This window comes from Canis lupus, chromosome 2 (assembly GCF_011100685.1).
Source record: "Canis lupus familiaris isolate Mischka breed German Shepherd chromosome 2, alternate assembly UU_Cfam_GSD_1.0, whole genome shotgun sequence".
Lineage (NCBI taxonomy): Eukaryota > Metazoa > Chordata > Mammalia > Carnivora > Canidae > Canis > Canis lupus.
In genome coordinates, this window is record NC_049223.1 from 13,889,907 (window position 1) to 13,907,116 (window position 17,210).

The following is a 17,210-nucleotide window of genomic DNA, read 5'->3' on the forward strand; positions in this document are numbered from 1 at the left end:
GAAATTGCAATGAGGCTTAAAATGTGTAGGCATTTCCTCACCTGATTAATAGATACAAAAGACAGGTGTTTATGGGCAGCAGGTATAGCAGGAGAATAAGTAGAAGCATATACAGGTTCCTATAGAGCAAAGCAAGAGGATTAGAGGTGAAAAGAGAAGGTTTATCAGAGCTGGGTGGGGAGGAGTAGAGACAAATACAGGATTTCTCAACCAGAATGTTAATTTTCTCATTGCAATTTCAGTTCTCTTTTTGAGACAGTCCTTCCTATTTGTTTGTTTTCTTAGAGTGCTAACAGAAATCCACACAAGCACAGTAAATATACCTGAGTCAGTTCTATGCGGTAATTACATGAGTTAATGACAAGATTACTGCGATTTCTATGATATTCAGTTACAGAGAGGGGAACCGTGACTTTTGTCAACAGTTTCAGCATTCAACATAAAATCTTTCATTTAAAGTCTTTAAAGTTCATCATTATATGATTTTAAAAAAATTAAAGAAGCAGGATAGTTCTCTTCTCTGCGTAGAGGTGGCATCTGACCTCCAGGTAAGAAACCAAACAGCAAGAGCTTAAAAGGGAACCACCACTGATGAGAATTACACATGGCTCGGTAGAAGTGTGGCTGTAATCTAGAGGACACCTATGTTAGAGTCAGGCTTACCCAAAGCAGATTAGAAATGGCACTATCATCTGCAAATCCTCCTTCTTCCTACAGGTTAAAACAAATAGGAAATATTGCAGAGTGCTGGAAGAATAGGGTTGGGTTAGAGTGTCACAATCATTTTCAAGGATCTTGTGCCTGGGTTCAATCAGATGCATGCACATGCTCACACGGTTGGGTGGCACAAACACCAAGTAAACTCATATCCCATCAGTGGGACGATAATCTTGAATTTGGAGGTCGTACCATCAGTCTTTTTCTCCCTCGGCTCTTAGCTCTTTGAATGGACTTCTTTCTCCTAAATTGTGATTTGGAATGTCAGTGCCAGCAGACAATTAGAAGGTAAATCTGGCAGATTTGCCTTCGTTGGATTTTCAAGAACATGCTCTGCGGATATCACAGGTCTTAGCTTGATTCACTGACCTGATGTCACTGAGCACAGCTGGCTATCAAACCCACATCCATGACACAGGCACAGAGCTGGGTTGTAATGGCAAACTCTGTAAAGGGATTTTATTTCCTGGAGAAAGTCTGGTATGCTGGATGATGATCTTAAACTGTATGGGAGTCACTACATGCCTTGATGTCAAACATGCCAAAATGAGGTTGAAATGTAAAGTAATTACTTGGTAAAAATAAATAAATGCAATTGAGTTTTAAACAGAGCGACTCCTGGCTTGGAAACTTTGCTTCATTTTTCTTGCTCTTTGGATGGAATGAGTTAGCCTGGAGGAAATGGTCTTCACATCATGCTCAAGTGCACACATTCCAGACACCGCGGGCCCGGCCAAATCTACAAACCACATGGCTTTCCCATCTTCGGAACTAATTATATATGCTAGAGAAGCAAAAATGCTGCAGTGAGGTTAGCCCTGCCCTGGACTAAACCAAGAACAGGAGAAAGGAGAGAGAAGAAAAGAAGAGTGGCAAGGGGAGGGGGAGAGAGGGAGAGAGGAGAGAGGAAAGAAAGAACCCAGACTGGTTATTGTGGGGAATGAGAGAGTCAGCTACATAAATGGTTTGTACTCAGAAGTTCCAAATAATTGATTTTGATTCAGGGAGAATAAATTTGCAAAGCAGGGAACTGTTGTTAAGTTAGGTATTCTTTGAGGGACACCTGGGTGGCTCAGTGGTTGAACATCTGCCTTGGACTTGGGGTGTGATCCTGGGGTCCTGAGATTGAGTCCTGCATGAGGCGCCCCACAGGGAGCCTGTTTCTCCCTCTGCCTATGTCTCTGCCTCTCTCTGTGTGTGTCTCATGAATAAGAATAAATACAAATCTTTTTAAAAAAAGGTATTCTTTGAGACACGACTAGTCTTTGTAGGGAAAAGAAAGTTCTACGTTAGTTCCCCAAATCTATTCCTGGGACAAAAGATATTTTCTTACCAGGGAGGATCCAGAATGAGACACCAGTTAGAGCACCACAAATTTGTTCTGTTTGGGGACAAACTCTTTGATATAAACAGGACACTTACAGATTTTCAAGGCATCATTTAACATTTGTTTTTATTTTTATTTTTTAAAGATTTTTTTAAAAAAATTATTTATTTATTTATGATAGACATAGAGAGAGAGAGAGAGAGACAGAGACACAGGAGGAGGGAGAAGCAGGCTGCATGCCAGGAGCCCGACACGCGCCTCGATCGCGGGACTCCAGGATCATGCCCTGGGCCAAAGGCAGGTGCTAAACCACTGAGCCACCCAGGGATCCCCTAACATTTGTTTTTAATGTGGCTACTAGACAATCTAAAATTACTTATGTTGCTCACATTCTATTTTTATTGGATAGCAAGGATTTTCATAGGGGCTGCGGACGTGATTTATCTAGAATTCTGTCTCTGTTTCCTGCCTCCTCTGCATTTCTCCAGCCTGCAATTCATGGGGCTGGGCTTATAGCACACAAAAGCTGGATGAAGGCAAGCAGAAAATGTTTGGCAACCACAATTATGTGCCTTTAATGAATTAAACTGTGCCAGAAGTGATGCCCTGACTACATAACCAGCTCTCTTCTTCCATTGGTGGAAAACATGGAATGTTCCAGAGCTTGCTCCCCTTAGCAGAGCTCTCCACTGGCAAGTCTAGATCCAGCCCATGCAGCAAGATCCCATCTGCACGCACCCCATGGTATGAATGTCTTTCTCTGGGGCAGCGCTCAGACACCCAGCAAGCAGTGGCGTCTCTCAAGCACTCCTCGGCTGTTGGGGGACTGTCTGAAGACAGATTAGGTTTCAGCCACCTCACATCTGAGCCTAGTGAAGGTGTCACTGAAATACACTGCCAGCCCTTGGGAAGTAAGAAGCCAAGGGCTTATCAGGGTCCATGTGAAAACCACTTGACCTCAACAGAACTTGAGATCTCCCAATGTCTGCTACAAAGCCTAAAATAGATTGGCTTATTTTAACTTCAAAGAGCTTACTGTCTCAGGCCGGAGTGAAGTAGGTCACTGAGGAGGAGGAAGAGCAAGTTCACTGTGGCTGTGGCTTCTGCAGCGTCCAGTAGCCCAGAGACACACCTTCACACTCAGGCCTCAGGCTGGCTTAGAGTCCTAGTGCTTCCCCCACCATGGGCAACTACAGTAACCACCGTGCACCTTCTGCCTTCTGAAAACCTTAGTCAAGTGGGAGGTAGTTCAGATCTCATCCTCTAGCTCAAATGATCTCTCTACCCCATCTCCTAAGGGATAAGGCGCCTATCCCATTCACTGTTCCTGAGGAACCTAGCTGGCTTTGTGCATGACATCTGTATCTGAATTTTCACCTGACCATATGGGACTGTCAGCAACTCAGGGTTCTTTGCATCTTCCAAAATGGCCAACAAGAGGTGAGTGTTAAAGTCATCATTGAACCAATGATTTCAAGACTCTTTCAAATAAAGTGTGTGGGCAACAGGGATAAATTGAGGGACCAGGGGTTTTTTTTGTTTTTTTGTTTTTTTTCACCTCAAGATCTCATTCTTGAAATCCTGATTTTGCACACAAGCTTTTAATATCCAGCTATATTGGAGAATTTTACAAATGGCTGCAATTTAATGTCTTTGGTCATTATCTTTAATAGCATATATGTCTCAAAAAAGAAAATTCAAATTGCTGTTTCAATTTAACCTAAGAGGACACACAAGTGCCATATAAAATGGTGTCAGAATTCCCACCTCACCATCCTATACGGACACCTCCCTTTTATGTAAGTCTCTGAATGCATGAAGGCCACATTCATAATTCCTCTCTTCCACAGATGCTAAGAGAGGTGTAGGTGATCATCCTGGTGGATTTTTCTGGTTGTTGTTTTTTTTTTTTTTTTTTTCATTTCTGCTTGAAGACTTTTGACCCTAGAAGTTAGCCAGTGGATGTGTGACAGGTGGCCCACTTGTCCCCAGCCAGCACATGCATTTGCAATCGTAGGGCCAAGCAATAGGAAAGTCATCATCAACTTTGAAAGTGTGCACTGACTGGTCAAGAGCTGGTCATCATTACATTAGTAATTTAACAACCTGTCGATACTTTCATAGATGAAATGCTTGTCAGTATCGATAAAGTATTACTTTTATTTACACTTGTAACATATTTTGCTATACATTCTCAACAAAAGGCACTCCTGTTCATTGTAAAATATGCTCAGCTCAGGATTATGAAAATGATTACTGATCACAGGCATGCCCTCGTTTTGTATGTTTCGGTTTGAAATCTCAGCAGAGGACATTCAAGTCCACATTTTATATGCAACTTATAAACTGCTCATGGTCCATTAAATATTTTCACTATAAAGGTTTTAATAACACTGTAATGTCTGACTTTGTTTAGGAAGGTTTTAAACCAAAGTAAAAATACATACTTTAAAATGTAGGAACTTGCTTGCTGATACCTTAGGGACACAGTGCTGTTACCGGTTTGATAACATCTCAAGACTTTCCCCTTTGCTCGGTTTCAGCTGCTATGTGATAGATGTGCAGTGTGTACCCTAGCAAGACAGTGCTTTGTAGAGTGGTAATTAGTTGGGGCATGCTTGCCTATCTGATGCACTTGCAAGCATGATGTTAGTTGAATGATTTTTCCCAACACGGAAAACATTACCTTCTTCTTGAGGGACTGTTCCGCTTCTTGTATGTGCAGGCTGCTGGAGACAGACGCCTTGCCGTACTCCTGCTTTCTGCTCAGTCTGTTCTTCCAATCTTCTTCACCACTCTTCTTCAACAGCGCTAATCTGGGGGAAGAAACAGGCCAACCCAAAAGAGTTCAGCACCAATCTCTTCCTTTTAACACAACCATAGTTTGGGTTAGTCAGTCTTTGGCCAAAACATGACCATGGCTACCTCATTTTAATCTTTTTGAGTTTCACTTGTTCTTAAAAAAGTCATGTCTGGAAATTAATACAAACATCCCATTTTCTAAGATGCCCCCCACCCCTGGATTTTAAAGTTGATTGTAACACAAAGCTGAAATCTGACCTGCCAGATAGAGATGCATCATCATTCCACCAGAGGAATATGTCTGTTTTTTTCCCTGCCCTTGAGTTAAGAACTAAGAACAAGGAAATAAAGGGAACCATCCCCAGAGAAAAATGTCTCCTAATGACCCCTTCTGGTCACTTTGTGAAATAACATTTAATGACTATAGTTGGATGGAGTACTCCTTTGCAGAAAACTTAGCAGAAATGGATTTGAAAACTTAAAGCATTAAAAAACTGAAAATTGCTTAGTAGCATACTTTTCAGGAAAAGTCAAAAGAAGATGTTTGAGATTTTCATTTTTCTTTCTTTCTAAGCCCTACTCCTTTCCTCCAAAGGCACTTGGTCTCTCCAATCTATCTTAATACAGAAACTATTCTCTACAAACCCGTTTCTAAAATGATTACTCAAACTTTCCTCCTGGGGAAAGCCATATACCAAAAAAGAATCTAATTAATTGAGATTTTTACCTAACCTACTTTAGCTCAATTCTGAAGTGACTTGATACCAAGCTGCCTGGATGCTACAATCTGTGAAAGGCTGTTTTCTGGAGTGTGAGGCTGCTCCGGCTCACTCTCCTATGATGAATGAGGCAGTCTCAGGCATTTCAGTTGGACAAATGTGGGCAAGATAAAAGGAAACAAAGTGATCATTGAATTCATTTGAACTGATGTTCAAATAATGTAAAGATTAGAGGGGAAAAGGGATTACATCTCCTTTCTTCTCTGCTAACCCTGCCAGGCCAGGTCTTTTAAAACATCTTAGTACAAGTCCATAAACGGCATATTGCAAAGCAGCACATCGGCTCTGGCATAGTCGTGAACTCAGGTCCAGCAACTGGGCTTCCATTCCTTGTTGGTCATACTGGGAACTGGACTCGATGGTCTCTTGGGTCCCTTCTAATTTTCCTGACTCCACTAAAGAAAGTTTTTCTAAGCAAATAAAAAACCAAACTTTGCAGTACTCAAATAAGAATCTACTTCCATCTACAAATTTATACACAATCATACCTTGACTTATCTATTCATTTAGTCAATAATGGAAAGTAAGTAACAAAGAAAAGAACTCCCCCAATGGAGCAGGAGCTTCAAACTCTGGACCTATTCCTTTCTCTTCCTTCCTTTCTGCTATGTGACAGCAGATAAAATCTCACACAGTCATTCTACAGAACTGATACAATACCACCGTGTCAGTCTGTGATATTGTGATTTATAATAAGAAATATATATACTCGGTTTTCATCACCTCTTCTTGCCTAGAGCTGCTAAACCCCTTGGAGTTTCCTAAGTGATGGGAACAACAGAGGTGTCTTTCTATTAATCAGGTGACTTTGGGAAAACACTTAAGGATGAGGACTGGTTGCCAGGAGAACCAACCATGTGGTTTGTGATTAGAGGAGGGGGACTTTCAGTCCCATCCCCTGACTTCTGTGGAGGGGAGAGTGGATAGTGGTTGAATCAATGACCAATGACTAACTAGTCAAACATATCTATGTAATGAGGTTTCCATATATACCCAAAAGGATGGGGCTCACAGAGTGTGGAAGCTCCACATCCTTTCCCCATACCTTACCCTAGGCATCTTTTCCATCTAGCTGTTCCTGTGTTTATCCTTCTATAATAATCTTGAGATCTAGTAAGTAAAACCTTTGAGTTTAGAGGATCCTCTAGTAAATCAAAGGAGGCAGTCATAGGAATCTCCATTCTATAGCCTATAGGGTCAAAAGTCTAGGAGACAACCGGGACCTACCCCTGGCATCTGTGTGTGTGTGTATGTGTGTGTGTTACGGGACATTCTTATAGGATGGGACCCTTAACCTGTGGGACCTGATGTCATCTCCAAGTAGACAGTGTCAGAATTGAGCTGAATTGTAGAACTCCCAACTGTTGTCAGACACATGATTGGTTGTAGAGAAAAAAAAAAAACCATGTTGGCAATTAGATAGAGTCAGAATCCTAAGACAGGTCCCATTTGCCTAAAAGTTCCATTTAGCCCTACATTCTATAGTCTGTGATATTTGACAGTACTCTGCAAGCCACCAGGGCTGGTTCATATACTTAAAAAAAAATTCTCAGTGCCTTCAGATGTTTTCAGACTATATAACGATTTCTCTTTTCTCTAAGTATTCTGAATGAGTCAGTTTTGTTCTAATAAGAAAAAAATTACCTAGTAAAATCATGAAAAAATAATTAGTATTTGCAAGAGCTTTCATAGGTTTCAAAGTATCTATAAATGAGATTTTTAAAAAGTGAGTATTGCCAGTATTTTTACACCCAAATGGAAAAGTACTTCTAATTTACCATCTTGTGACAAGAGATATTCATCTTCCTCATATTCTCCTTGCAAACCGGTCTCAGAACCAGCTTCTGTCTCTTACTTCACCTTTGACACAGACCTGTTGGCCATCTACCTTTTTAATCAGATTTGATCCCAAATGAGTTGAGAGAATCCAAAAAGTCAAATTCATCCTCATGATTGGGCTTATGGGAAACACTGTGTTACAGTCTTTGAGGATGTTCTCAAAATAAAGCTCCTGGGTATCCGGAGCAATGAAAACATAATCCAAATAACCATATGGTTTCCTTGGTGTCTGCTCTGAGGAACGTAAACCTGACTTAGAAAAAAGCAATCTGTGGAATATAATAATCACTTTATAGTCCACTCATGCTCTACTGGTTTCAAAAAAACTGGATATTGTTCTCAATGTGACAGATGAGGCGAGAGTGCACACACAGGCCAAGGATTTCATTGACGGAGGTCACGCTGTGTGTCAGGGGGCAGGGATTTTCGGTTCCCAGGTGGGGGTGCCCTGCTTCCCAATATGTGCCTTGTCTCTCTACACTAGTGTTGTTAGCTGACCGGACACATTTTTGTCCAAATGTTTTAGAAACTGCATAGTATCCTGGCTTTCTTATAATGTTGTCCCCCCCACCTCCTCCCGAGATGGCCTTCAAAGAATTCATCCATTCCAAAAACCTGAAATCTTGCTTCTGGATGTGTTGGCAGGGTCATCGTCTGGCACTTCCAAAGACTACAGAGTGAGTAGGATAACATGGAAGAAGCAATGTTTCAATTTAGCCCACATGGCACTTGGACCCAGCCCTAGCTTATGGAGTGTAAATGATGGCTAACTTAAAAATAACATGCACTGAAACTGCAATGCATCATTCCTGTCCCTTCAGATTTCCTACTTGGTGTTCAACAAGCTGAGGAGGGTGGGACGCCTTTCTCTCCTCCTGTGATCCCATGACCCTCTGAGTCAAGGAGACCGCTGTGCACTGGTGGGGGCTGAGGAGCGAAACGTCTGCTCCTACACATGACATAAATTACTGCCTATGCAATTCCAACAACTGTCAGCACTTTTAACATCCACCAAGTCCAAGTGCTATTTGCAGGGCTGTGATGTTGAGAGCCTAGGCATCTGCTTAGTCTGAGGCTGGGAACCCAGTGAGTGGCACTGGCTTAGCCTATTAACCCCAAGGCCTGGCCTGGGGCCACCATGATGTGTGCTTCCAAGGCCGCCTGGGGAAATGTCTGCTTCTCTTGCCCAGGCCCACACTCTTCTCAGCAGGGAACGCTGGCCTGACATGTTGTGTTCAGCCTGGTCTGAGAGGCCGGCCTGCTTAGACCAGGCTCTGCAGGTTCTCGGCAGTCAGGGCTGGGTCAAATGTGGGACACGAAACCACGTGCCCCTTAGTCTTACAGTTTTTCTTTTTCCGTTCCCCTTGAAAAATGCCCCCACATTTCAGAGAATCACAGGCACTGCACAGATTTCAGATAGGCCTGACGAGCACTGATTAGTACTTGTATCAGATCTTGGTCTTGGCTGGTTTGCAGGCCGCAGGAGTGAGCTCATGTGTCTTTTAAATGAGGACAAATCAAAGATCAGAAAAGGAGTCTGCAAAGGGGACAGACATCTCTGTCCCTAAGTCTTAAGTAAATCTGGGGGCCCTCTGGAGCTGAAATCTTGAGCAAGAGCCTCCAGTCCCTGTAGAGGAAGTAGGGACATAGCCTTTGACTGGTGGGGAGCAGGTAGTGGGTGGAGGGAACTGTAGGGGGCATGGAAGCAGGAGTGGGCCTCTATGGGGCAGACCACTATAGGCTGGTAAGGGGCACATTCTTCCTCATTCTAGCAGTTCAACTAAGCCCTAATGCACCAATTTCCCAGTGAGAGGATGGTTTTCTTGCCTCTTTTAAAGGAATCCTCCCCTGAATATGAAAGTACAGATACGATTGCTTCAGTAACTGTGGATAATATTTGTACACTTTTAAAAAGGTTTCAAAAGTTTTCCCCCTAAAGAATTTATTTGACTTAAAATGTTTTTCAAAGAAGTACCTAAACAGGGATGCGTGGGTGGCTGCTCAGGGGGTTGAGGATCTGCCTTTGGCTTGGGTTGTGATCCCTGAGTCCTGGGATCAAGTCCTGCATCAGGCTCCCCAGAAGGAGCCTGCTTCTCCCTCTGCCTGTGTCTCTGCCTCTCCCTCTGTGTCTCTCATGAATAAATATAAAATATTAAAAAAAAAAAGCAGTACCCAAACAAGGGCAACTTAAACCCAAATCATTTAGGCAGTTATGAAATAGTGATTTTATTAATCCAGTGGAAAAAGCCAATTGTAGCTGAAGTATTGTGCTGCTTATGACTCAAACTTGGCATTCTGGATGTGAGAAGAGATGAAGAAAGGAAAGGAGCCTTTGGGTTCATTTCCTTGAACCCCAGCCTACCCGAAAGGAGGAGTGTACTGCGGATTTCCTGTAATTTCTTAGTGGTTACACTCTTCTAAGACCCAGTTATCATATACAAAATGGGGTTTGCATCACCTCTGCGTGAGGGCTGCCTTTGGCATTCAGTGAGGTAGTACATGAAGAATTCCAAGGGTGGAAGGTGACCCCAGGTGCCCCTTAGAATGCATGACTGACTCAACATCTCAACATGCTCACGTCCTGAGCAGAAAAGAGACAGATGCACGAAGCTGAGGAAGCCAGAAATGCCACTTTTTAGAAATGATGAGGGAAATCTTCAAAGTCTGGTCTCTACCTCTTGAAGAGTCTGATGTGAACATGGAATTGGAAATAAGCCATGTAGAGAACAGGTGAATTGAGAAAATGACTGCAGGAGGAGGACAATCTTTCTACCACTGCTGTCTTGCTAACATTTCTGTCCCCTGGTCAGTTTCCCAGATGGAGCACAGGTGGGCTGCTGATGCACCAGTGTGGGGGCTGTGTGAATCTCACCCCACTACCTACCAAGGAAAGCTGGAGCACCTGGGGTTGTCCCATTGACCCCTGTGGGACTTTGTGGCTCTTGGAAAAACAAAACCCCTCCTTTGGTAAAATGAGACAGTCAGAAATTAAAATAAGGTTTAAACGTTCCATGTCATACTTCACATTATTTGGAAAGCCCAAATAATATGCAAAGAGCATTCTTATTTGAAATAGGTCAAGTTTCATTCTTTCTTTATAGAAGGGAGGGATCGGGGCCCCACTTAAGGAAAAATGATCATAGATGGACTGTCAAGATACAGAGTTTTCTTTTTTTAGCAGAGTACAAATAAAAGTACTATTAAGATAAGGGGGAAAAGATCACTGGCAATGTATTTTCTAAGAGAAGTGTCTCTCTTCCTTAATTAGCAGCTATGTTTGTCATAAATGATGCTAATAGAAATACATCGCCAGTGATCTTTCCCCCTTATCTTGACAGTACTTTTATTTGTACTTTCCTGAAAAAATAAAACTGTATTTTTACAGTCCATCTGTGATTAAAAAAAAAATGTTTAAAAAAGTGTCCCTCATCCTTTTTTAAGCATATATTTTTAAAAAGCTCAATAACTGAAATATTCCTTACTCTCATGGTTCTCAACAGAATGGGATCAGGAGTCTCTTGGAGACTGTGAGAAGTTCTGTCTCCCACTGGCCAGAAGATAGATGCCTGTGCACGGACAGCCAATTTTGAACCCACTTCCAGGCAGGTCACAGAAAGATACAGATAAACTCAAATTTACCAAGAACAGGCAGGTAAATCAAGATTTACTGCATAGTGGAAAGGCACAAAACTTCTTCATCAAAAGTCCTAAGTCCCAGCAGACAGATCATACCCAAAGATGGAGACTTTCCTTTAAGAGCCTGTGAAAGAAGGGGGCATATTGATATTTTTCACTGTAATTTCACCCTGGGAATATTTTCTGATGTATAAAATACCTGAAACTTGTGTGTAAGAGATATTTGTCATTAATTCCCTTAAATGATGTCTCTTCCTTCTCATCCAACTGATTATCAGAAGTAGGATCCCTGGGATCAGAATCTCTCTGGTCCTGGTGTCTGTGGAGGAGGCCTTCACGCCAGCACAGGCCAGACAGCTTCCCTGATTCAAGACATCACCGTTATTTAGCTGAAGGGGTAACATCAGCCCTTTCATCTAAGTCCGGTCCAGCAGTCTCACCTATTATGAATTTTAAACAAGTGAAGGCAAAAGTAAGATTTAACAATCTTACTAATTTGTCAGTTGTGAAAGGTTCCATCTATCTAACCTTTTATGAATCATGCTCAAAAAGTTTGACTTGAAAACAGAATGATGAATTTTCATTGCGGCTTGAGATATAGTCTTAGGGAGTGCAAAATGCATTCAGAAAAATCAGAGTAGCCACTTCCTGACAGAGAAAGAAAGCTTCTGAATGATGGGAGGTGCTAAGGAAGGGTCCAGCTGGGCAGAGTAGATGGTGCTTGTCACACTGGAAATGTATAGAGATCTTTTGCAGCCAGTCTTTCTGTCGCTATGACATCTTTTGCTGCTTAATTCCTCGGTGGCTAAATATTTCCTCCAGGTCTTTGTATCTGTCCCATTTAAACATATCCTTTCAATACTCCATTATTCTTTTGAATGAAATGAGGTTAGAGCGTTACTTGATACTGAAATGTAATCTTTCATAGCTATTATCTGATATAAAATTTCTAAACCCAGTTCAGAAGAGTCATCCATCTCACTTTCTGTAGAATAAACAAAACTTAGATTCTAGTCCCAAAGACATATGTCCCAAATATGGGTTTATCTTCATTCCATCTAACACATACTTTACATAGTCACAAAGCAGTGGATGCATTCAATTTGAAGCCATGTGTCTGATGGGGAAAGAGCCAGGATCTCAGCTCCCATCACCGGACAAAGAATTTCATATGAAAAAAAGACAATGGAACCCCAAACAAATGAAGCAAGAGGAAGTCTGCGTCTTTTTCCCTCATCTAAGTCTGGAACTGACACTCCTTCACGGTCACCACCCCCTACACGTCCAGGATCACGACGTCATCTCTGCCCATTACTTGGATATTTTCCTATGAGCAAGTTGTCAGCTCCTCCCCAATAGAATTACTTCTTAATCATTCAATCCTATTACCTTTCTTTAATTGACATGGTTTTGCTGGCTGAATCCAGAATGCCCTCCACCGCTGGCACTTTGATCTCTCCGGCAGCAAACATGGCACATGGATTCCTGGGGTACTTCTCCTGTACTGGTTCTACAGAATCATGCTGCTTCCAGGACATGGGGGCTGCAGTCTGGGTGACGGTTTTCCCGGCTGCTGTTCCCGTCTGCTCAGAAGCAGGCTCCCCAAACTCTGCTGGGAAGGAAAGGAGCACCGTCAGCACTCACTCCTCCAGGCAGACATTCCTTCAGCGACTCACCCCCAGCCATCCGCACGCAGAGTTCAATCTGTGGGCGCAGGGGGGTTACCCAATCTCCATGGATTTATGCAAATCTGCAGCACGCTATACTCTGCGGGGAAACCAAACTGCCCAGTAGGTTACTGCACACAGCAAATGGTTTTGTGACAACTGGTCTTTTCCTGTGTGCAAGATGCAGGAAGTGAGCTTTAACTACACACTACAGAATGTTTCTCCTACTCCAAAACCATCCTTTTACATTTGAAATGGCTATAATCACAAACTAAAACCACTATTGTAACTTATACTCTATCATTTTATGTAACTGCAGAAAGAGAATTAAAGCCCCAGGCAGGACAGCTTACTTGTCTGCATAACAGGACTGTGGAAGGAGTCTGGAAATCCACAGACCTGGGTTCAAGTCTTCATTCCCTGTGCTTACCCAGCCCTTTGGGGTGATCAACTCCTAAGAGGGGCTGACACAAGACTGTTATGTGAGTTAATGTGGCCTGAAGTCAGCAAGAATCCTTATCAGGATGTGTAAAAGAGCTCCAGCTATTTTTATTGTTGAAAAACTGATTAATCCATGGACCAGATCAGCTTCAAGGGGAAGAGATATTCAGGGAGGAGGAGAATTCACACATGATTCGCAATCGATATGAGTTATAAACCATCCTCCTACTTTAATTGAACATAATCACAGACACACTCAACCAGTCAAGCAGACACCAAAAACCCAGCTGGTTTCTAAACCTTTTGGAGCAGTAACCTACCTCTTAGCGAAAACCTCCTTCTCGTGACATTTTCCAGGTCAACCTTCTCTTCAAAGGGCTGCCTATCTGTCCAGTCTGGGCTCCCCTGTGCAATGCTTTTACCCACGGAGAACTCCTTCAGTTCATCGCCAAGGTGGGCAACGGGAGGGTGAGCTAGTTCCAGGCTACCCTTTCTTGGAACAGCATATTTGGTTTCCTTATGGCTGTCTCCTTCCCAGACTCTGTTCAGGGTAGGACAGGGTGGCTCCACTTCCTCAAAGGACCCGTACTTTTTACCACCATCTCCACCTGCCAAGACTCTCTTCCCTTCTGTCTCGCCCAGCTCTCTCAACATTCCTCTGTTTCCACTGCCCTCAGTCAAAGGCTGCCAGACTTGGGACTTCAGAATGCTTCTAACCGGAGAATCTGAATTTTCCATCAAAGAAGGAAATTTATGGTCAGTGGCACTTGTTCTGTCATCCACAGGCAACTTTGTCCGAAGATCCCCTGCATACATTGGAGTGACTGTAGATGCCATGGTGGACACAGATGTGTTAACGGTAGGTGAGAAAGGAATGAGCTTTCCACTTTGCACCTGGGAGGACACAGTTAAAATGCAAAAAGCCGATTCAAAAATACGGTCTCCCTGAATCTCAGTTTATCTGTTGACACAGACATAAACTGAACTACTACATTTGGTGTCGTTTCATGGCTTATCTTTGCAGGAAGACATATTTTGTATAATGCATCTCATTGATCAAAATCATCTGGGTGAAAAGCAGGTTGTTCATCCTATTTTTCTCTCCATAAAGGACTCATTCCAGATGATTTCAGCACGCAAATTATAAAAACAAGAAAAGAGAAACATGCTCGGCATGGCTATCTTAGGAAGGAAGTCATTACCAAATTTCCTACAGGTAACACTGTCGACAGGTAGATCACCTTAATTTTATCACTGACCTCGGAGACAACGCCGTGGTCCTCCATTTTAAGACCAGACCTGCAAACTAGAATTCAATCACAGCGTACCCACCTGTTCCACCTCTCCAAGCGTGACTGGCTGAGTCTGATAGCGAGCATTCATTCTCCTCTGTCTCATGTCTATTCTGTTTCGGGTAGAAATAGCTTTTGAGACTGGCTGGGATAATTTGTTAAACAAGGCCAACTTCTCTGCTAAGCTTAGAGTGGAGGAGTCAGGTTCACCTTGTTCAGCAGCATCTTTGCCCTCATTTGCCTGGTCTCTGGCTAAGGCTTTGTGGTGAGCAGATGCCTGCAACCTGAAAGGGATAAATACTCAGTAACACAGATAAACACCAACAAAAGCCCCCTGCTAAATTTTGAATATTAACATTCTTCCAAGTGTCATGTAAGTTTGAAAAGGGTTGATTTCTCCCTTCAGATATTTAAGACAGGTGTAGGCACTGTTTAGCTATTAACAAGACCATGAGTAGCAGAGGAGGCATTACCAATTTCACAAAGAGCAGATCTTTATCTCTGAATTATTTCCAAAAAGTGAATTTCCTCTTTAAGGAACTAAAGTCAGCTTGGATATACCTTATCTTAGAGAGACGATGTATCAGTGGTATCAACAACAAATAAAGCAGAGTCCCAAGGTATTACCCATGACACGTCTAGACATTCTCTAAATATGTGGTTCAGGGGCACCTGGGTGGCTCAGTTACTTAAGTGCCTGGCCCTTGGCTCTGGCTCAGGTCGTGATCTTAGAGTGGTGAGATTGAGCCCCGAGTTGGGCTCTATGCTCAGTGTGGTGTCTGCTTGAGATCCTCTCTCTTCCTCTCCCTCTGCCTCTCCCACTCCCACGCATGCTCTCTCTCTCTCTCTAATAAATAAATAAATAAATAAAAATAAATAAACAAACAAACAAACAAATAAATAAATAAAAATGCAGTTCAGAGGTATTCTTTTCCTTTTATAGAACTGGGAAATACTATGTTCTGTCAACAACATATCTGTAGAAGAGTTTTGATTTTCACAATTGATTGTAAAGATTCCTTCACTCCTTTAGTGCAGCATTTTCTCTCACAGCTTTCTACCAATTTTGTAAAAGGTACTTAGATCTGTAAGTCCCAGAAACTTGAAAAGTAAAGGACATTTCAAGTGCTGATAAATCCCTCCAACTTCCAGGTGGAGGAGGAAACCTCCCGTTACCTGGTCACAGTAGATCTTGGAAGGTTTATGACAATGTAGGTTGGTGCCATTGGCAAATCCAATTCTCAAACCCAGCGGACAGTATATTGTCTTAGCTCCAATTAATCACCAACTCAGGGGTTTCCCCAGACTAAAGAGCCAGTATTCCAGGGTATCATGAAGATGGTAAGAAAGGCAACCTGAGTCTCACATATTTCCGAGGTGTAGCACAGAGCAAGGAGACCAATGGCCACCTACTTCCCCAGACAGACCCCTGCTTCTGGGAGGGGGGGGGGGGGATCTATTTCTGCCCTGCCATTTGATTTTTTTAAATCTTATCTTTGGTTCTTTTGTTTTGGCCCCTCACAGTAAAACAGGGGATATCTAGATGCCTTAAAGGTATATTTTCAAAACATCACAATTCAAAACTTAGTAGTAAAACATCTAAGTTCAGACACCATAAATTAATATTGTCTCAATCCCAAAAAGTCATGGTCTTGTCTCTCTATACATTAGAAGCAGATAGGGTTGTTTCCAGCATGTATTTAGGACTACAAGTGCTTACAAAGACCAGGGTATTACTGGAATTTCAACCTTCATGTTGACTCCTCATTTTCCTATTAATCTTTATTAAGTGCTAGTATTTTAGATGAAGGATGAAATTTCTTAGGGGTGACCATGATTATGAAAAACAAACAACAAATGAATAAGTGAGTTAGTAGGATTCTAGTTCCAATACATAATGTAAGCAGAGAGATGAAACGTTTTCTCATGCAGGCCTACACGAAGTTTGCAGTGTCTCACACACCATGACAAAACAAAATGGAGCCCATTCCCACAGCAACTAGTTGCCCTGATTCGTTTCTCAAACACATGAAAAGCATTCAGGATTATGAGATGCATCTGTTGTCTAGGACTTTTGCCTTGAGGGCTGCATGCAGCTACTTCTATCCAGTACCTGGCAGGCTGCACAGTGCTCTTAGCTACAGTGGGACTAGGAAGTCTTGCCATTACAGGGTGGGTGGCCACAGAGCACGAAGCAGGGATAGGTTCACTTTAAAAGCAATTGCCAGAGAAGGAACATTCATAAGGAAAGAGAAGAAAAGAAGCATTAAAGGAAAACATAGTTTTAAATTCAGAAACAGTACATAAATATTTATTAATATATTCTGGGGGAAAATACCAAAGAATTTGAAAAGCAATTACAAACTTAGGAAATCAGAGAGGGAGGCTATGCAAAGTAAATGGAATAAGATTAGATTTCTAGAGCTTGGAGAAGATTTACTCTAACTTCAGAATAAATGTCCTGATTTTAAAAAATAACTTGAGAAAAAGCTAGTATCAATCACTAGTAAATCAGCAGATTACGCTCATGTTTTAGAACGTTGTTTTCAATCTCTTTTGTAAAAAAGAAAAATCAGTATCCTCATATAACCTATAAGCACATCAAAGTAAATTCGGGGAGCCTTTTAAGGTGGTAATTTTTGTTTATATTTACTGTTTTGCTCTCATGGATAGTTGCTTCTTGGTATATACAATAGCCACTCAAACACTA

The 17,210-nt window shown here is 42.1% G+C and overlaps 1 protein-coding gene across 1 annotated transcript in view; it reads right to left on the reverse strand.

Moving 5' to 3' along the window:
• The window catches only part of SVIL (supervillin), a 103,342-nt gene that overhangs the window by 44,188 nt on the left and 41,944 nt on the right, over positions 1-17,210 (reverse strand). Inside the window, 5 exon segments of the mRNA XM_038529910.1 lie at positions 4,731-4,860; positions 12,490-12,712; positions 13,529-14,102; positions 14,541-14,784; positions 16,614-16,709. Of these exon segments, the coding sequence (XP_038385838.1) occupies positions 4,731-4,860; positions 12,490-12,712; positions 13,529-14,102; positions 14,541-14,784; positions 16,614-16,709 (1,267 nt within the window).